Here is a 21,022-nt window from a genome sequence, read left to right on the forward strand (position 1 = left end):
CCATCTAGGGGTGGTACAAATGTGCTTCGACTTTCGTTAAATTACGCCGAGCGGATCAGAAGATACGGGCAAGACAAGAGAAAGTTTACAGACCAGAGTACGTCTGCCTGTTGACGGGCGTATAAAGTTTAAATCAAAATGAAATGTTCTGCCTTTTGGGAAAACATTTTAAAAATGGTTCTGAACAAGCTGATGGGAGCGGTTGGAGCCGACGGCTGCTTCAAAAGGAAGATAACATGGTTGGCTCAACATAATTTATTTTCATTTTATGTTAAAATGTACAGAGCTTTTGCTAAGAAAGAAAAAAAAACAAAAAATAAAAATAAACAAATGAATAAATGGAAATACATACAGGGCCAGAGTAGAGCGGAGCGCGACTCGAGCTTCACTGTGAGCTCAGCCGACGCCTCGTCTCTTTATTTTGCGCTCTCTCTCTCAGCATACAACGCAACATGTACAATTACAAAGGATACAAAAAGGGAAGCAATATAAACAGACAAATATACTGAGCTCGTTTTTACATGCCTCTTAAATGTAAGGAAGTCATCCTATACACACACACAAGTAAAAAAAACAGAAAGAAACAAACGCCAAGTGACCTTTAGATATTTGTAGTCCTTTTGTTTAAAATAGCATTAATATACTACACAAAGATAGAAAAACTCTAGAGATGAGATGGAATGGAGAGGTTAAAGGCATCTTAAAGTCACTAAAAGTGAGTGGTAATTTTTTTACATTTTCAATTTCTTAGTAATTATTTATTACCCAAGAGGCGAGTTTAAAAAATGTTTTCTTTTTGTTTGTTTTTGTCGTTTCCTGAAACAAAAGCAAAAAATGACAGTACCAATATGAATGTCAGAATTACTTTTTATATTATAGAAAAAAAAAGAAAAAATCTACAACAGCTGTCTGAAGACAAAAAAAAAAAAAAAAAAAAAGGAGTCAGCTTTTGTCATAAAAGAAAGCTGTCCTGTCTGATAAAATTCAGAAAAGAAACAACAGAGTGAGACACGTAAAGAAAGAACGTCACGTCTGTAAGAAAACTCTCTTTACTGTGAACACTGGTACGTGGAGCAACAAGGTCAGCGGTTTAGGAGCCTTCCAGGTAAACGCCAACGGGACCTTGAACACCCTCAGACCCTGCTTCTCGTAAGTGCACCTCTGACCGGGGGCCGAACCGTGCACTAGATCGGGCATTAGGCACACCTTTCACAAAGGCTGACTGTATGCTGCCATACGTCTAGTCAATGGGAGTGCAGAGTTTTGAACAAACAAAAAATAGAATTACAGTTTTAGCAAAACATCAGTGAAACACCGTCCCCTCAAACGGTTTGGACCACTAACACTCGAGGAGGCGAGGCCAGATAAAAATGAACCGACTTGGAGCGGTTATGAAGACTCAACCGTCTGCTCTGCATTCTCTAAGCTGCTAAAAAAGACGGACGCTGCACGCCGTCTGTCATTGGAGTGTGGACAGAAAGAGCTGAATGTTGGACTTTTCTGAGCTAGCCACCGATTGGCAACAGCTACTCAGTGTTTGTATGTGCGAGTGCCTGTGTGTGTATTGGGAAGTACCAGAATATTTACATCTAAATGTTTCAAAGTGGCAGCGAACTAAAAAATAATGCTACTCGTTTCGTTTATGGATATATAATAGTAACACGCTAGTTTCTTCTTTGTCTTCGCCGTGTTTTTGGTACGACACTTGTCCATCTGGGAAGACGGAGAATCTGGACACGGCTTACCGCCACCTCAGACATCTGATCGCTCTCAGGCTTTTCTGGAACATGGAAAGAAGAAAAAAAGCCGCCTGACCAAGCAGCACCTCAGAGATGCTCGGGTTTCTCAATGAGCTGGAGGGCGTCTCGCCATTTTCAGAATGCCACACGTACAAAGACCGAAGCATACAAGAGGTTGGACTGCACACGAGTATTCCAAAAATAAAAACAATCAAAAACAGCGACAACAAAAATAAGACATTATATTAACAAAAACAGTCCGCCTACAACATCGTCTCTTTTTTTTTTCCATGTAAGGCTTCCTATAATAATTCAAAGATTGTGTGCATGGTTGGATATATTCAGTTAACCACTGTTTTCATGGTCAGCAGTCTCACAGAGCAAGGTATTCCTGAAGTGTCTTTCTGTGTCGTTTCCTGGTCATTCTTGTCCTCCACTTCTGTGCTGCATCATAAAAAGGAAACTCCTATGGCTGTGTGGAACCACACCAGAAGGCCGATGCAGCACTGAGGTCCATGTGCTCGTCCAGCCCCAAACTGCAGGGGATGGGAGAAGCCCCGATAAAATCAGGACATAAGGACAACACTGAAAAACAGGAAACCCAATCATGCTCCGTTTCTGATCCCCTTCACCCCCAGGTGCCTGTCGAGGCACTGGATAAGGTAGAAGGAGTACTGGACATGTAGAATACAGCGAGCAGTAACTCTAGCCCAACGTCTCCACATCCGTTCTTCGTTGCTCATCTGCTCATGTAAGGTGACTGTTTTGGGACTCCAGCATAGCTGTGATGGGAAGGGCCAGTGTACATCATGTTGCCATGGTGATTGGGCTGCATTGGCTGTTGTGGGTAACCCTGCCCTCCCATCATGCCCATCTGCATCTGCATGGGGTACTGAGCTGGCTGGTTCATGTACGCGGGGTTGCTGTGATAGCCGCTGTTCATCATGGTTTGGGGCATGCGATAGCCGGCTGACATGGCGTTCAGAGGCGTCATGTTCATGGAGTTGTAGGGCGCCGGTGTGGGCATGAGGTTCGGCATCATACCGCGCTGTACCGCTAAGGTGCGAGGTGTGCCCTGCATGGCTACAGCCCCTGAACTGCGGCCGTAAAGCTGCTGTTGGTGTGGGGCCGGGGCCAGCTGCTGAGTAGCTTTAGATCGGATGGAGATGTGGCCCTTGACTGTAGCCATCTGTCCCTGCAGCCTCTGTGTGTGGGGGGGTCCCAGACTAATGTTGGTGGCGGGCATGTTGCACTGCAGTTGCAGCGAGCCCAGGTTCATGGAGCCAGAGCTCAGGTTGGGAGGTGAGGTCATAGTGGGCTGGCCCTGAGAAAGAGGAGCGTGGGGGGAAGGGGCCAGTCCAGGGTTGGACAAGGACACACTGGTGGCGTAGGAGGTGACGGAGGCAGAGTGAGAGTATGGCATGGCGTGAGGATCCATGATAGTGTTGGTAAGCTGTTGGAGTTTGGCCAAGCTGAACGTCGCAGTAGACTGGGGGTAGCTCCCCGTGCCAAAGTCCTGACCCATACGCTCATAGAGAGTGCGGCCCCCTCCTCCACCCCCGCTCTCTGGGATCTCCATGATCATGGGCGTGGAGGCAAAGCCATTGCCCATGCTGCACTGTGACAGAGCCTGCTGCTGTGGTGGTGGAGGAGCAGAGGAAGGGGGCTGAGAGTTGGGGGCTTGTTGCTGCTGCTGAGGAGGCTGTTGGGAAACCTTTTTCTGGGCCTGGGGCTGCTGGTTGGTGCTGGGAGGCCGCTCAATAACCCCGCAGCTCTGAGGGGACTTGATGCCACAGCTGGGTGTGTTGGAAGGTGGTGGGGGTGGTGGAGGCTGGGGCACAGCACTGCTCACGTTACCAGCACCTGGTCCACTGTTGGGCGCTGGTCCTGCTTGCTGAATGAGGCTACAGCTGCCCATAGCTAGCTGGGCTCCTCCGTTTCCTGTGGAAGAGGTGAGGCTGGGAGCCTGCACAAAGGAGCAGCTGCTGGACTGCGAGGACGACGACTGAGTGGCAGACGTGGATGAAGAGGATGATGATGACGCTGTGGACACTCCTACCACAGCAGCTGATATGCCCCCTCCATTCCCCCCACCGCCTGTCCCATTCCCCCCACCTCCCATGGTGGAGTCATAACTGCTGGGGTTGTCGTAGTTTTCTGTAGTGCTTTCGATGCTGCCCAGGTCACTGAAGCCACTGTCCACAACCTGCTGCGAGTGGTCCGACACAGACGGCACATCCATCATTGGAGACGTCTCCATGTTCTGCTGGGACGGGGCAGACAGAGAACTGGGGTGCTCTGGTGTGATCTGAGTGTAACCGCTGCCACTACTGCCCCCTGATCCAGTGGGACCAGGCGTTCCACCTCTCTGCCCAGCAGGTGTTGTGTCCACGATGCCCGAGGACAACCCTGGACTGTTAGCTGAGCGCACAGACTGATTGGGCAGGGGTGGCACGGGGGGATTGGGGAGGGGGCTGCTGTGTTGTGAGGCACCACACTCCTCCACTAAAGCCAGTGTCTCCTCCTCAGTGTCTCCTGCGTGGCTGTAGCTCTGTAGGGTGCGGCAGGCAGCTAAGGTCTCCTCACAGTCTTGGTACGCCCCATGGTGCGGCTGCGGTTCTGTCTCTTCCTCCTGGGCTTCCCCCTGCGTCAGGGACTGGACTGCCTGCATGGTCTCCAGGTCCAGCTCATTGGAGTGCTGATGTGGGTGGTGTGGGTGATGGTGGCTGAGCTCCTCCTTAAAGTCAGAGTGCTGATGGGGGTGAGCATGTGGGTGCGGGGGCTCCATCAGCAGCGTGACGTCCTTGTCGTCGGCGTGCAGAGACTGCAGCTGCATGGTTTCAGAGGGAACAGACATGGCCGTGACAGTTTCCACTGCCGCAGCTGCCGCAGCGGACTCTTCCTGCTCTCTGCGCTGCCTCTCCTCCTGCTGAGGGTCAGCGGCAGGAGGCTGACACTTGGACTCTTGAGCTGCCTCTTCCTCAGCCTCCTCCTCCTCCTCTTCTTCCTCCTCCCGCTTGCTGATGTAATTCTTGGCCACGCTGTTCTCCATCTCTAAAAAAGCCTCTCCAACTTGGGGTTCTTCTTTGACGGGGGGAGAGTTTGCTTGTGAGGCGGGCTCCTCCTCGTCCTCGTCTTCATCCTCCTCCTCATCGTCTGACTCTGGTCTTTTTCTTGTCTTGTTGCTCTTGTCTTCTAAGTGTCCATCACCTTCGTCGTCAGCATCGTGGTCTTCACTGCGCCTGGTTCCAGATCCTAGAGCAGCAGCAGACTGTCTGCTGAGACCACCCCCTCCACTACCCATGCTGCCATTTTCCTCTTCCTCTCTCTCTTCATCATCCTCCTCCTCCTCTCGGTTACCCATGTCTGTGTCTTGAGGCCGGGACTGTGAGGCCCGAGGCCCTGATGATGAGGAGGAGGAAGAGGGAGACAGCAAAGGACAAGATGGTGGGCGGCTGGGTTTGTCCTCCACCCACCCTCTTTCAGTGTCCTCCTCCTCCTCATCATCATCATCTTCCTCTTCATCAGGCTCAGAGGTGGGACGGGGTTTGGGGGCAGGCTGTGAAGACTGGAGGAGTGAGCGGTTCTTTGGAGGCCTCCCTCTCCTTCTTGGCAGCTTCTGTTCAACAGGTTTAGAGAAATCGTCGTAGTCTTCATCAGAGTCTTTCAGCTTGCTGGTTCCACAGAGTCTCTTACTGGTGTCTGACTGGAGCATCTGAGGAGCACTGCCACGTTGTCTTTCCTTCTCCTGCCTTTCTGCCTCCTCCCGCTGCAGGTACCAGCTCCGGGGCTTGCGGCCAGGCTTCATCTTGATTTTGGGGGGTTGGGGATCCCCACTTTGAACCTGGCCGTCTCCAGTCGCTTCCCGGTTGGGCCCACCACAAGGAGACTTTCCAGCTTCGCGTTGCTTCCAGTGTAGTGGTTTGCGGCTTTTGCCTTTCGGCCAGCCTTTCTTCTTCTTGACTGGGACTTCAGGATTGGTTGTGGCCATCCCTGACGGAGATACCGTCAGAGCAGCTACCGGATTCAGCACCGGTGTTAGCTCTGGGGAGAAGAAAACCAGAATGACGTAAGACGAACATGCACGATGTGCACAACACGTCAAAAGACTACATCTTGCATGAAAACTCTACATTTCTTACCATCTTCCTCTGAATCGGTGACGTTGGAGTGGCAGAGCCTTTTGGGTGCTGGTTCAGACAGCCTCAGGGCAGACCTTGCAGTGGGATAGCGGCGCAGTTGGTGGCCGAGGGATGTTTCCTCTACTAGTCTAGGCATAGGCCTCTCTGAGTCTGAGTCTACAAAGGGCTCATCCAAAACCTCGGTGGTTTCAGAAATGGTCTCTGTCACCACGCTGCTTTGAGGGTGGCTGCGGGGGCGAAAACGAGGCCTCTTCAGGGGCTTCTAGGGGAAAGCAGGTTATTGAATTAGATAAACGTTGCTATGACAAGAACAGTTAGTCGGACATTATCTCACCTTGTATTTGTGCCCTATTGCTGGTTTTGTAAGGATGGGTGGGGAGCATGCCCTGCCCTCTTCATCATCATCATCATCGTCATCATCATCGTCGTCGTCCTCATCATCATCGTCCTCATCCTCTTCATCACTGCTTTCACTGAGCAGTGGAGCATCAGTCAACCTGGATATGACAGACAGCTGCGTCAGCCCCTCTGCAGACATTTCTAGAAGTCTCGGCTTCGGACCCCTCCTCTTCCTTGGGGGTCTCCCTCTTCGAGTCATGGGGGTTATTGAGGGGTGTCTGGCCATGTCCAGTGAGCGAAAAGTTGCAGAATCTGCTTGCCTGTCCAAGGAGAAAAGGGAGGGTGGGCTGCTGGAAGAAGCCATTGTTCTTCCCCCCACTGTCGTTTCCTCATCTTCATCATCGTCATCTTCTACTGAGTCAGTCTTAGGTGGTCGTCCGACTCGTGCACTGTTCTTCATTTTGCCCCAAGGCCAGTTTTTTGGCGGCCGCCCGCGTGGCCTACGCTCTCCATTTGTTGGCGGCTGGGGTCGTGGAGGTTCTGGGACCGTTGGACAGCGGAGGGAGGGGGAACTTGGAGAGCTTTGGCTAATGGGAAACCCCAGGAAGCCCTTTGTGTCCTCATCGTCTGCACTCTGCTGCATCTGCCAGGGTGCTGGGGGGATCTTCTGGCTTGGCTTGACCTATTCACGTAGTACAAAACAAAAACTCATCAAACAAACAAGAACTTGGAAATCAATTTGCATAATAGACGAATGGAATCCATGTACCTCCTTGTGATGGTCTTCCTCTGCATCTTCTTCCTCCTCATCGATGTCTTTGTCAGAATCCGAGACCACGGTGTTTGTTACAATTACCGGAGTCCAACGAAGACACTCGGGGTCGACGTCCAGCTGCCGTGGCCGGGCCTTTAGGCGAGCCATGTGGCTGGCCACCACCTTCTCTCGTCGCACCAGCACAAGCCTGAAACCCAACAAGAGCGATACAACTCTGCAACCAACGAAACTGAAAGGACATGCAGTTTGTACTTCAGTGTGAGCTTAGATGATGCTGGTGCTTAAAACAAGGCGGCACCAAAACCTTTACATAAATCAGTTTTGTCAGACTTTGATAATTTTTTTTCTTTCATGTTTTATTGACAGAGCTGTTTGGCATCCTGACCTCATCTTGTTACTGCTCTGCAGCAAACTAACACACGGCTGCTAAAGAACAAGCACCGTCTGCTACAAAGGATCAGAACAAAATGCAAGAGACGCCTCCAGCCACTTAAAATCTGTGTACAGAGCAGGGAATGATTATTTAAACTTCTGCTGAATTTGTACTTTTCATAGTTTACAAAGAATCTAAATGGTTCAAATTTTTTTGCTGTAGTTTATTTTAATATAATTGTTTATCCTTGGTTTTAGGTGGAGCCAAAAGGATTCTTGTTGGTCAAAAATGTCTTCCCAGTTCAAAATACAATGAGCAGGACTGCAAAGCTTTCAACTGCATGAGAACAAGAGAAGACGTCCAGTTGCTTTTTCTTTTTGTCACGTCCTCAATGACTGAGAACTGCACAAACTATTTCAGTTAAGATTCTGTCTCTTTCTAATACAACAAACCTACCATAAGAATATGATTACCGTAATTTCCAGACTATAAGCCACTACTCGTTTCTCACGTTTTAAACCTCGTGGCTCATACAATGATTCAGCTAATTTATGATTTTTTTTTTCTTGACAGGCTAACAAGCTTCATGCTGCCAAAACATTTTTAAAAAACCTTGTCACGCCTGGGTGCTCACATAGCTGCCCAATACACGTCTCTCTTGGGGGGTGGGTCCTCATGACTCAATGAGACTTCCTGTATTAAAAAACAAGTTAAAAATAATAAAAATCTGACCAATGAAAATACTGAACAGGTCAAGGTGGACCAAATGAAACTTGGTTTCATTGATCCACTGTGTACTCCCGGGGGGGGAAAAAAATTTCCCCCCTCCTTGTGGGAATTTGCATCGAGACGAAAGTGACGTTGAAAGCGACAATGAAAGAGACTGAGGACGTGTGTGATGACGTTTTTCTGAGGCTGTTCAATTCTGACACTGAAGAAGACTTTGGTGGTTTTAGTGCACAGGAGGAAGATGAAGATAGCGATCAATGACTTCCTGTTAGGCTACCGTATTTTTATTTAACCAGCCGTGTTACAGGCACCGTTCAGAAAAAAACATTTACAGTAGGTATTTGTGTACCGGATTTTTCAGCCTATACGTTGCATTTTTATTTATTTTTTTGCATAATTTACATGCCCTGTGACTTATAGGCAGAAGCGACGTATTTATGGATTTTTTCCCCCATATTTATAATCCAATTTTTGGCTGAGATATGACCATTTTCATTCATTCAGACTGAATTTTTTTTTTAGCAGTACCACTTTCAGCCACTTGATGGCAGCAGAGTAGTAATAATAGTATGGCATGCCGTTGTATCATGTAATAGGTAAAAGTGACTACTGACAAATCAAAAAAGTTCAAGAGAAAAACAACTGGACTTTATTTATTACACTTTTTTGTTTTTGTCTTGGAACAGTTTTGAATTTACAATGTCCTGGATGACTGAGAATCTTCACCAGCTATTAATGATACAACGGCTTGCCATACTCCCCCCTCCCCCCCACCTTCGTTCTGCTCGCTGCTTGGAGCAACCTCAGCTTCATTTTGCTGCACCGCCCTGACGAAATGCAGCTAATTTGACCATTAAAGTGCATTTATTAAGTAAAAGTTCAACTGAGACACATCTTTGCTAAAATTTTGAGCAAACATATAATTGTTTTAAGTGTTAATCTTGTTAAAATCCCCCTGTGCACGCTCCCGCGGCCGCCATTTGGCAGCCAATCGATTTTTGGCACACCGGCCCACATTTCCAGGTTGTCAGTGGTGACGCGTAATAGATGCGACGTATACGGCGAAGCAACATATTTATGGATTTTTCCACTTTATTAGACATACTAGGACTGATGTGATTTTTTGGGCGGTGCTACGAGTACGACGGAAATTACGGTATGTTACCAGTATGTATTTAATTAAAAGTTTTCTTTTAAAATATCTCATGTTACAACGTGGACACCAGCAGCTTATAGACAAGTGCTGGTTATATATGTAAAAAAAAAATAAATAAATAAATAAATAAATAAATTTTATTTAGTGGCTGCTGCTTATATTCAGGTGCGCTCAATAGTCTGGAAATTACGGTCCTCTGTTAAGTCTGTAACTGAGAGACGTTACAAAATCAAGCTCAAATCAGATAATTATTTTTCCAAGACACAATGAAAGCAACTTCAGTCTCGTCTCTGACCTTTCCCCTCGTTGCTCCAGCATGTTGAGGCTGTGCAGGGTGGTGGTGATGTCCTGCGGGCAGATCCCCGTCAGTTTGCTCAGTTGGCGTATGGTGATCTGTCTGTCACGAAACTCATGGAGACACTCCAGCACCACACTGCGCCAGTAGGCCATGTAGGACAGCCGACCAAGGTCCGAAAGAGGCTTCTCTGGAGATCCAGGCTGTCCCTCCCGCTTTGACAGCAAATAGCCTCGAGAGAAAAAGAAAAGTATAGAAACTAAGATGCAAATATTACAAACAACGTAGTATTTATTTATTTGTCCTGAGTATTTATTATTTGTGGGTTTACTGTGTTATTATTTGAGTCCTTACTGAAGTCGATGAGAAAACGTCCGTAGCCCTTGCGCTGATATTGTGGAAGAATCATGATGCATGATACATTGTATTTTTGTTGGCAGTGCTTCTCCTGAAGTATAAAATAATGAAAGTTTAACAAGAGCATGACATTCTGATTTAATCTGAACCTCACTGTGTTTGTTTAGTATGGCATTAACATTTCTGACATAAAGGGAGCGTTGCTGAGGCTGAGAGCAGGACGGGTTGTACCTTTGAGAAGTAGCCAACGAGGTGGCAACCTTTGCTGTCGTTCTGGGTGAGGACGTAGAAAAGGAAGGGCTCTACATCGTAGTAGAGGGTCTTGTGGTCCAGAAACAGCTTGGCCAACAGGCACAGGTTCTGACAGTAGATTGTGCTCACATTTCCATCAACCTGTTCGGATAACCAAAAAAAAAAGAGCAATCGATACATTTTAATGGCTCCTGTGAAAGTCAGAGGAATTTTGTGTTTAAGCTTTTACTCAAGAGCAAAACGAGGTTTAATGGAGTGGAAGATAAAACAAGATTATAAGCAGTTTTCTTTACTGTAACAGATGAAATAATCAAGCAGGTAAGACAGAAAAAGGCCAGAGTTGTTGGGAGTGAGGACAGACTGTGGAGCAGAAGAGCCTGCAGGACACTGAAGACATCTTTACATTCTTTGAACAATACCAGTCACTGTCCCTGTGCCTGGTCTCATAAAGCCCTCTGTTGTATTAACCAGCATCACTACACACCATCACTGCAAGCACCGGTACTCTTGTGGACATGTAGCGGTGTGGTCAGGGGGTTCAGCAGCTTCTGTCTTTAAACGTTACAACATTCTCTCTTTGTTAAGCTTCGTCTTAAGCCTCCTTACTTCAAACACAGAAACGTCATCCTTCCTGTAAATCTCATTGGCTGGAGGGTGGAACCAGTTGCACTTCTTCATGTGCTGGTAGAGGATGCTGCGACTCTTCATGTAGCGCAGGCAGAACTCGCACAGGTAGAGCTTGGGTAGTCTGGAGACGAAAAGCAACAGGAGCAAGTTTTAAAAGGTGGAGGAGGAATAAACAAAAAAGAACAAGTTGATTCCCAGAGCAGGGCAGATCATCTCATCAGATGAATTTTACCTGAGAACAGGACAGTGAGCAAAGAACACGATGATTGTTGATTCTTCAGGGTGTTTGCTTACCTGCTGTACTCCTGCGGGTAGGGAGACGAATACCAAGTCTGGATTTCAAACTTGCCAAACTCAATGACTGATGGGCAGCGCATCTGAGGGTCTGGAGGACCCGTCACACCCACCTTCTGCAGAAGTGAACGACAAGACGAAAAGAAAAAAGGAGAAACGGGGAAGGTCAAGTCCAGGTTTGCTACTGCAGAAACTGGCAGATGATGGGTCAAAGAAAACGTTAGACCTCAGGTGTTTTCCCCTGCAACACACAGGTTCAGACTAGGGGTGCAGAAAAAAAAAAAAGATTTATTAAAGAATCTAGATTCTTAGTCCTGGCGATTCTGAATCGATTCTAAAGGTCCATAAACAGATTTTAAAATGCGTTTAAGTTTTCTTTTTCTTTTTCTGCTCTTACTCCCGAGCGTACTGCATATCACATTACGCGTCCGCTCGGGCCGCCGTAGAATTGGGTCATGTAGGCCACTGTACAGCAAGCTAGTTAGCTAGCTCCCTTTATCTGAATGGAGCCTGTTAGCATGGAGGAGGGAGACAGCACGATTCAACCCGCTGCTTCATCTTTAAAAGTCATTTCAGATCCTACAATGTTCTGGGGGAAGACAGAGTTAACAAGAGCACAGTTGTTTGCAAGAAGTGTCAAATAAAATTGCGAGACAGGAATTTGGAAATACGACAAAATGCACGAAAGATGAAAGCGAAGCAGCCGACCAGTGAACTCTGCAACAAACTTCCAGGTTTCCCCAAAAGCTGTGAAGAGTTCCCTCTCCATCTCCTGCTGTATCACAAAGGATTTACGATCAGACAGCTCAGTGGAAGGTGAGGGGTTCAGGTTTATTTTTAATACGCTGGATCCAATGTACTTTATTCCTTCACGTAGCTTTTTAGTGATAAAGCTGTGCCACAACTCCAACATGAAACAAAAATAAAGTGGGAGAAGCTCTGATGCAGCTGCAGCTCAACAGTAACTGTTATTTCTCATATTATACTAAAACTTATAAAAAAGTTAAACAACAAACTTAATGTGTCTTTTTAACAGGTTGAAGAGGACAGATGAGACACATCACCTGGAGCCAGTTATAAATGATACAGTTTATGGTTTATAAATTATTACAGTTCTGAAGAGTTTGTACAAACTTGCACAGGTTTTGAAATTTTGTTAAAGATTTACTAAATGTGAATCAATATGGTTTAAAAAAAACCTGTGAAGTCTGTATTTTATTTTGAGTTAAAGTTTAATGTACTTGTATATTTTGAATTATTTGTCTGTGATGGACTGGAGACCTGTCCCGGTGTCCCCCGCCTCTCACACAGTGATGGCTGGACATGGGCACCAGTGATACCAGTGACCCGTAAAGGAAGAAGTGGGTAAAGAGGATGGATGAATTATTTGTTCCTACATTAAAAAAAAAATAAAAAAAATTTTGAGTAAAAATTCAGGCAACTAAATTAACCTAATACTGGTAATTGAAGTTACAGAATTTTATGCACTCCTGTATTTGTTCCTATTTTTGGTACAAATATAAAACGATGCAAAAACATTTGATACAGTAAAGAACATAAAATTATTGTTTTAAATAAATGTTCTATTTGTTTACATTGTTGTTTAATCTTTTCAGCTCGTCAGTTATATAATTGAAACAAAATTTATGACCATTTCAATAGAGAAATCGTTTCTGGATCGAAAAATCGAGTTTGAATCGAATCGTGACACCAGAAATCGGAATCAAATCAATTCGCCAAACACAGAGATTCGCACCCCCTAGTTCAGGCGTGCAGAAACGTATCGGCAGGTTTTGGATTCTTCCACACAACGTTAGAGAAACTTCCAAAAATCTTCCGTCTCTTTACAGACGAGCAATACAAGCTCTGCCTGCAGGTTTTCACAACCATAAACTTTAAGCCACCGCTACTCATCCTAGATAATCTCTGTTTTTACTGTTCAATATTTGCTCTGCAAGCATCAAACACTTCAGCGCCATCAAAGCTCTTCCATTTAAGATATGACAGTTTTTATTGGGACTCCCATGATGCTGGCAAACTGTCGGTTTACTGCGGCTCATAAGGCCCGGACATTAAGGCAGCAGATTGATGTTTTCTGTCTTTAACTACTGGCTGACCTGTCAGGACACAGACGCTAAATTTTACAGCCCAACTGAGACGTGGGAGAGGAGCCATACACCTCTGGCTGCGTTTACACTAACCAGCCCTGCCCTTCCCATCATGGAGCGGAGTTTCCCATCAATCACAAGAATCATGCTAAGTCCAATCACATTTTTAATGACAACAATACAAAGTAATTACTTTGCAGCGCAGCGTTTCTCCCACAATCTCACTTATTGTGTGATTTGTATCTACTGGCACCTTTGATATCATACCAGCTTTATTTATAGAGCACTTTAAACACCCACAGGACCAAAGTTCTGTACACAAAATAAATCAATCATACTATCAGACAAAGATTAAAATCATTAAAAGTCAACATCTCGGATGGTGTCAAAGGCCAGGGAGAAGAGGAGAGTTTTAAGAAGAGATTTAAAATCAGACAGGGAAGAGACATGTCTGATGATCAAGGGCAGGTCGTTCCACAGTTTAGGAGCTGCCACAGCAAAAGCAAGGTCTCCTCTGAGCTTACACTTTGTCTTCAGCACACTCAGGAGCAGCTGATCACATGACCTGAGGGATGGAGAGGGTGTGTATGGACGTAGCAACTTGGACAGATAGGACGGGGCAAGTCCATTAAGAGCTTGAAAAGCAAATAAAATCATTTTTAAATGAATCCTGGAATGTACGGGCAGTCGGTGCAGGGAGGCGAAAACAGGAGAAGCGTGGTCAAACTTTAGTGTGCCAGTTCGAAGCCGTGCAGCAGCATCTGAACCCTCTGAAGCTGAGACATACACGAGTCACTGATTCCTGTATAATGAGTTAGAGTAATCCAGCTGAGTGGTCACAAAGGCTTTTCTTGATCCACAGTGAACTGTTGCTTCAACATCTGTCTCTGCCCTGTGTGCGCTGCAGCCATCGTAATGGATGGGTTTAATATTTATGCTCCATCAGGCAGCTGTTCTATCACAAATTATTAATAAATTATAATTCAATATATAATAATTCTCTTTACTGATAAAAATTGAATTGTCTCCCAGCTCACTGGCTTTTACACCCACAGAGGTGCACACTTGTTGCAAGAACAAAATCTCACATTGCATTTAATATAAGCCGCCAGATGTTGACTCTGCTCTTTGACCACATTCTCATCTCTAAAGGACATGCTCCTGTACACACTACTGTTCGTTTATGTTTATCAGAATCAGAACACGATTTATTATCATTGTACCGAAATACAGTGACATTATGTTCGTACAGTCGTCTGAAAGATGGGCCGAGTGCACGTTGCTGCTGCTACTGCAGCGCGGCCCCTTATTCTTTTTCAGAATACTTCTTTAGATAGAAAAGGGGACAAAGCCATGATGGGATAGTGGCAGTGCAAAAAATGTTTATGATCAGAGATCTACAACGCTGGTCGGCAGAAAGCTCACAAACACAACTGCTGTGTAAAACAGCGCTTGTAAAAACAAGACATCTGTTCGCAGGAATAACGACTCGAACCCTGAGATCTGCGTCTCTGCTGTGATCCTCTACAGAAACTCTAAATACATGAACCGTTCACTAAAAGAGACTTTTAATGTGACGTAGTGACGTGGCTCTGAGTTGGCTCTCTGAGGAAAACCAAAGCAGATCGAACACCAGAACCTCTTTAATACCAACCAGATCACACTTGGGTCTCACTGTACCTGTAGTGCCAACTCCTGAATGTGTCTGAACAGCTCGATGTCTTTTTCTGTCAGGTTCTCGTGGCCAGGCAGTTTCTCGTCTTCGTCACGCCAGTCGCTGCCGTCCTGATTGTCTGAAGGTTCAAACATTTAAGTCATCGTTAATGAGAACTCAAAGAGTTCTGACAAAAACATTTTGTAACAACGCACAAGGACCAGAAATAACCTTTCATCCTGTACTCAGCACATTTACTGAGAAATCCAACCAAGTGGTTCATTAAATGAAATCATTCAAGTTGTAAAACAAGAACACTAAGAGCATTAAAAAAACTTTTGCTTATTTCTGTTTACTGTGTTTTAAGACTCCTTTAAAAATAAAATTCACAGTTCAATTTAATCTCAAGTTGTCTACTCAACTTACAATAGTTTACTTTAAAACAACAACAACATATTCACAAGACTGAAGTTCAGCAGATGCTCTGTAATTTAACATCATGAGTGATTCATTATCTACACAACGCTGCTTGAATAAAGCTCTGCTTTTTTAAATAAAGTGGGCTATTATTATTTTTTAACTAAAGCTCTGCTTTTAAGTTCAGTCAAAGCCGGTAAGCAATTAAACATGTGTACTTTTTTATTCTTGTAATACTTATACCCTAGAACAGGGGTGCCCAATACGGCGATAGCAATCCACCAGTAAATCACAAAGGTAATATCAGTAGATCACACGGTGAAATAGATGTTAGATCTTTTTTTTTAATTTCTTTAAATTTTATTTTTAAATAGACGTCAGCTGATCAATCCATCTTCACTGTGCAAACAGTCACTTGATTGACACACAGGGCAGCCAATCAAAGGCCGGATTTTTCTGACACATAGGTCACCACGCATGCGCATTCAACAGCGCTAAAAACAAACGAGTTGACTCGTAATAACCTTCAGTTTATATCTAAACTCAAGAAAGTGTGTAAAATGAGTTGGGGAGCTGGACCAAGTTCTGAAACCTGAGCAGAGAAAGAAAACAGTGAAGGAACTAAAATCCCAGTTCTCTGGACAGCAGTCGTTTTTCTTACAGCTGACCAGCAGCGAAGCATCAGTCCTGGTGAGTCACTTTAATAATTGTTAAGCACAAGAAGTCTTTTCAAGACGGAGAGATGGTAAAAGAGACATCTGTTGAAGCAGCTGACTCGTTGTTCAGAGACTTTAAAAACAAACCAGACATATTATCTTCCATCAAATTTCTCCAGGTATCAAGAAACACAGTTAGAGTTAAAGCAGCTGCTGTCGGGGCTGAATTTTCACTTCTCAAGTTATTTTTCAAACATGAACTTATTCTTGTTCTTTTCTGTTCCTTTGTGTGAAGAACACAAGTTATTGCTGAGTTTTGTTTATTATTTTGCATGCGGACAGTAATGATATATTGTCACTTTTTTTTTTTTTTAAACAAACTTTTGGGTTTTGTCATTTATGTTACGTCCACAGTGACCTGTATGGAAGCCCATTGTCACCATGAAAGAAAAAATAAAAGCCCAACAGGAAGTCATAATTTCAACTTTTAAAGTCATAATTATGAGAATAAAAGTCATAATTATGAGTTAGTCTCATTGAGTCACAAGAACTCATTTACAAGAGAGACCTGTTTTAGACGACAACATATAAAGTTTTTAAGGCTGTTCTTACTGATTTGGAGAAGGAATCATCTGTCTGTAAATGTTTTAACTGAGGAATCTTTTGATTTGTTGTGAATGTTCTGTAACCTCTATGTGCTGCTGCCAGTCTTGGCCAGGATTCTCTTGCAAAAGAGATTTTTAATCTCAATGGGATTTGCCTGGTGAAACAAAAGTTAAATAAAAAAAATAAAAGTACAGACAACAATAAACTAAAGTAAAATGCAATTAATAAAAAAGTAGCGTTATAAAACAATAAATCAATATAAAACATGGTAAAATACTAAACACAAGAACGTAAAACAAGAACATAAAAAGCATACTTAATATGTTTATAAATAAGTATATGTTTTGGATGTTTATAGTAGGTAGATCACTTGGACTTGGTCATTTTAAAAGTAGCTCACATGCTGAAAAAGTGTGCCCCCCCCCCTGCTGTAGAATATAAAATGTATGTTACTGATATTTATGTAGACCAGTTCACTTAGTTCTGCAGCTGTTGATCAGTTTATAATTTTTATCCACACTCATTTAACTTGTTTCCTAATTTCCTGAGGTGTTTAAATGGTAAACGGACTGTACTGATATTGAAAAGATCTGATCAAGACACTCAAAGCTCTTTACAACAGTCTGTGCCTCATTTACTCATCCACACAGCACTCTTCTATATCTATACAAAGAATAATCAGAGCTTTATCACAGTCATACACCGATGGGACACACATCAGAGGCAATGAGGGGTTCAGTGTGTTGCCCAGGGACACTTCAGCATGTGACTGCTGGTGGAATCAAACCCTCAACTCTTTCACTGGAGGATGACTGCTCTAACCACTCAGCCACAACCGCCCACAGGTTAAGAACAAATCGATCTCACCTCCTCTGTCATCTCCTTCTTTGCGACCGGCTTTCTTTCGAATGCGGCACTGCTGTGAGTAATCCACCACCTCCTGTCGCGCCTTTCGGCCTTCGGGCGACGGTGTAAAGAACTTGGTGAGGGCATCGATGAGGCCCTTGGTCTTGTTGTTGAAGTGCAGGCTGCTGTGCGACTGGTCGTCGTCTCCGCGCATCGAAAACAGCAGCCGGTCGTCGCCGGGGTAACCCTCGCAGGAGGAGCTGGAGGAAGAGTTGGCCGAGGTGGAGCGCTTCCTCCGACCTCGGCCGCCCAGCTTCTTGAAGGGCCGCCCCGGCCTGCGGGGGGGAGTCAGGTGTCTCATTAGGATAATATCAGGAGGTAAACAACGAAGGACGTAACAATCATTCTGTGTTTTACACAAAAAAATTAATCAGCCAAGAACGACATCAAGTCCTGCTAAATCCACCCACCATGTGCATAAACTAACATACCAAAAACTACTTTGGAATGAAGCCATTTTAAATCCAATGTTTTCAGTTTTTTCTGGGTACAAATAGTCAACCTGTGAAAATAATTACATAGCTTCACTCCTTATGGTCTTTTTTTTTTTACTTTAGAAAATGAAAATCAACTTGTGTTCAACTTAAAGATACCATCCCAACCTGACGACAACATAAACATATAATTAATACAATGACACAAACAAGATAAAGTGTGTTAGGGCAGTACTCTTCCTCTGTCTTGTCATGTGCAGATGGTATGTTGCACAGCTGGCAGCAGACAGAGAGTCCATTTGAAGCTCTGTACCTGTTCTTGGGCCGCCCCAGCGGTGCGTTGTAGCGCCGCTTGATTTCTGCTGCCTTTTCATGTAAAAGCGTCTTTCCCTTTTTTCTGGGCTGGCAGATCTGACAAATCCACATGCCTGAGACCGAACAAGAAGAAGAGTGAGACGTTACAGCTGGAGCTCAGGAGACCGTTGAACCTCCATTAACCTTCGTTAAAGCACTTTTTTCAATTCAGTTTTAATTCAACCTTTCAACGCCACCATGTCGGGAGCATGAGGTGATAATTTAGGAGTCTTGTATAGTCTCTTTTAGATGTAAATTATACATGAACTAAATGTGGAGAGGTAGATTGCAGCAGTCTGCCACGTGCACCGTTTAGAACTACACTCTAACTTTTAGCACCTTGAATTTATTTGAACCAATTTGCTGCAAATGTTTGAATATTGCAAATGCACATGAAGCTCTTCACGTACTTTTAAAAAGCGTGTCTGAATGAAAAATGAGAATTATTAGCAAAAAAAAGGTCTGATGTTTAAATCTCTGAGTGCTGTCCCTGTAACAAGACTGATATGTTTTGTGTCATTAGAAAGAACTTGCTTGTCCTGATGATTTACCTTTTGGCATCCGTGTGAGAGGAGGATCACAGCACTCCATGTGGAAGCCCCGGTCACACGAGTCACAGAACAACATGTTGTCCTGCACAAACACACGTACAGATCGTTATCAGCTTTATGTGCAGCTAACATGGTCTGATCAGATCAGTGCTGTTCAATGACTGTCCGTTAGCACAGTTAGGTGATACGACTTCAACACAGTGATGCAAAAGAGAGCGTTAACGTGAGTGCGCTTGACTCCGCCCTCGTGCATCGTTTTCCTTCATGCGTCGTAGCAGCGAGCTGCGCCTTCGTAACAAATGACTCCTCACTTGACAGGACAAAAGAAAATCCTGCAGGGGCTGATAAAAATAGCTCAATCCCAGGACCACAGATATGTCGATCAGTAACACTATCTGGCACTGAAGGAACGACGACAGCGTTCAGAGACGCTGCCTGGCTGCCGGTCGGCCATGTTTGTTCATCCACTCACCGCATTCTTGCCTTGATCCTGACAGCTGCTGCAAGTCTTGCACTCGATGCACTGCCACCACAGAGCCTTTACTCGCACTGTGAGCTCTGGGGAGAACTTTAGACAGGACGGGTGGCCTGCAGGTAAACACACACACAGTTCTCAGATCACTGTTGACTGACAGCTCTGACACACTTGCTTCTTTGTAAATGGAAGGGGAGGGGGGAGCCCTGAAAGCCCATGTTGAAGCAAACCTGGCTGCAAACTGAATGTTCAAACATAAGTGACAATCTGTCAGAGCTGGGCTTTTTGCTTTCTTGTAGGAGAAGCAAACAAAAAGGGCTTTGACTGAGGCATAAACCTGCAGAGGGTGGAGGTAAAGCACCTTCACTCTCTGCTTTCTATCTCATCACCAGGCCCGAGCAAATAATGAACTCTTGAATCTAAAATAAAAGAACAAAATATTTGTAGAGAACCGATCGTATCGCAAAATTTAGCCAATTTCTGCTTCATGTTGAACCATTTTATACCTGAAACAAGCAAACCAACACACTGACTACAGAAGGACTGAATAAAAATGAGTTTGCTCATGGGGGCGTTTTTTTTTTTTTGACCAACTAAAACCTACAAAACAGTTGTCAAGACAGTGGCAAATTGTAGTTAAAGACATTAAAATGGCAGCTAGGCAAAAAAATAATGATCTAAAGGTGATTGCTGACGGTGATAAAAGGACAGACTGGAGCGCTGAGAGCTACGTGATTTGTCAAAGTGTGACGGGCTGAGCTGGAGGTGTTAGCTGAAGTGTAATCACCGAAAGCTAAAGAACCTGCAATTAAACAAAAGCAGAGGGAAGCAGTGGAACTGTCAGCTGTTGTGGAAAGCCTGAAAGCATCTGAAGTGTCAGCCAAGGAGCAGAGGAAGTGGCACAGACTCACAGCGTGCAGATGGAGGAAGGGAACAGATCTACAGAGAAGCTTCATTCAAACATTCAGCCTGCAAATGTTTGTGAACTGCAGATACAAATGAAGTGATTGTTGGAAACGTGTCCAAATAAACCTGTCCAGGGTTTCACCGACACTCACCACTGTTGCCACAGTCGGCGCAGGAGATGAGCTCCTCCGGCTTCTTGTCACGATTCTGCTCTTTCGTCCCCAAACAGAAGCTGCAGATGGGGATGGGCTCTGCCACCGGCTGATGGAGGGAGGAGAGGAGAGGAGAAGGTGAGGACATCAGTCAGACTAACGGCTTCACTGTCCAAATGAAAACCGTCCTGTGTGTTGCCGTCACGATGTATATTAAACTAACAGCGGACTGATGACATCGACACCACACAGCTGTGACAGCACAGTTTAGAACACTGAGGAGCACGAGCGCTGCTTCATGTGTGAACTTCTATCATTTATGAAGCGGTGGTGGCAGAGCTCTCCACCGTGTCTCTGCTGCCTGATAAGCCATTTCATCACAAACTGGAACACAGTCCTTTCGGCTGACTGGTGGAGTTTTTGTCCACTGCAGCTGGTCCTGTTTGACATTTGCTCCTGATAATACACGGGGTCAAACTGTTCGGGGGCTGCAAGCATTGCTCAACATCCTCTCACTGAATAATGGAGAAGCAGGTGTGGACCCTAAAATAAACAACAGTGGTTTTTATTCAGGAGCATGAAGCTAAGAAAACAAGGAGCAGAATGATGCTTGACCTGTCAAACAGAACAACTGTGACCAACATCCTTTACACACTGCTCAACACACACACACGCACAACACACACACACACACTGCACAACACACACACACACACACACACACA

General features: G+C 44.9%; 1 protein-coding gene across 1 annotated transcript in view; it reads right to left on the minus strand.

Moving 5' to 3' along the window:
- Nucleotides 1-2,019: 2,019 nt before the first annotated feature.
- kat6a (K(lysine) acetyltransferase 6A) overlaps nt 2,020-21,022 on the minus strand; it is a 49,920-nt gene continuing 30,917 nt past the window's right edge. The window contains exons 3-17 of the mRNA XM_037681240.1: nt 20,298-20,406; nt 19,237-19,352; nt 18,765-18,846; nt 18,173-18,287; nt 17,387-17,700; nt 14,867-14,979; nt 11,079-11,194; nt 10,764-10,905; nt 10,137-10,298; nt 9,903-9,996; nt 9,549-9,780; nt 6,990-7,182; nt 6,216-6,902; nt 5,882-6,143; nt 2,020-5,783 (exon numbers count right to left, since the gene is read on the minus strand). Coding sequence (XP_037537168.1) covers nt 2,479-5,783; nt 5,882-6,143; nt 6,216-6,902; nt 6,990-7,182; nt 9,549-9,780; nt 9,903-9,996; nt 10,137-10,298; nt 10,764-10,905; nt 11,079-11,194; nt 14,867-14,979; nt 17,387-17,700; nt 18,173-18,287; nt 18,765-18,846; nt 19,237-19,352; nt 20,298-20,406 — 6,042 coding nt within the window. The 3' untranslated portion in view covers nt 2,020-2,478. The remainder of the gene's footprint in view (nt 5,784-5,881; nt 6,144-6,215; nt 6,903-6,989; nt 7,183-9,548; nt 9,781-9,902; nt 9,997-10,136; nt 10,299-10,763; nt 10,906-11,078; nt 11,195-14,866; nt 14,980-17,386; nt 17,701-18,172; nt 18,288-18,764; nt 18,847-19,236; nt 19,353-20,297; nt 20,407-21,022) is intronic.

The sequence above is a fragment of the Nematolebias whitei genome, chromosome 8 (genome assembly GCF_014905685.2).
Source record: "Nematolebias whitei isolate Nwh7 chromosome 8, NemWhi1, whole genome shotgun sequence".
Lineage (NCBI taxonomy): Eukaryota > Metazoa > Chordata > Actinopteri > Cyprinodontiformes > Rivulidae > Nematolebias > Nematolebias whitei.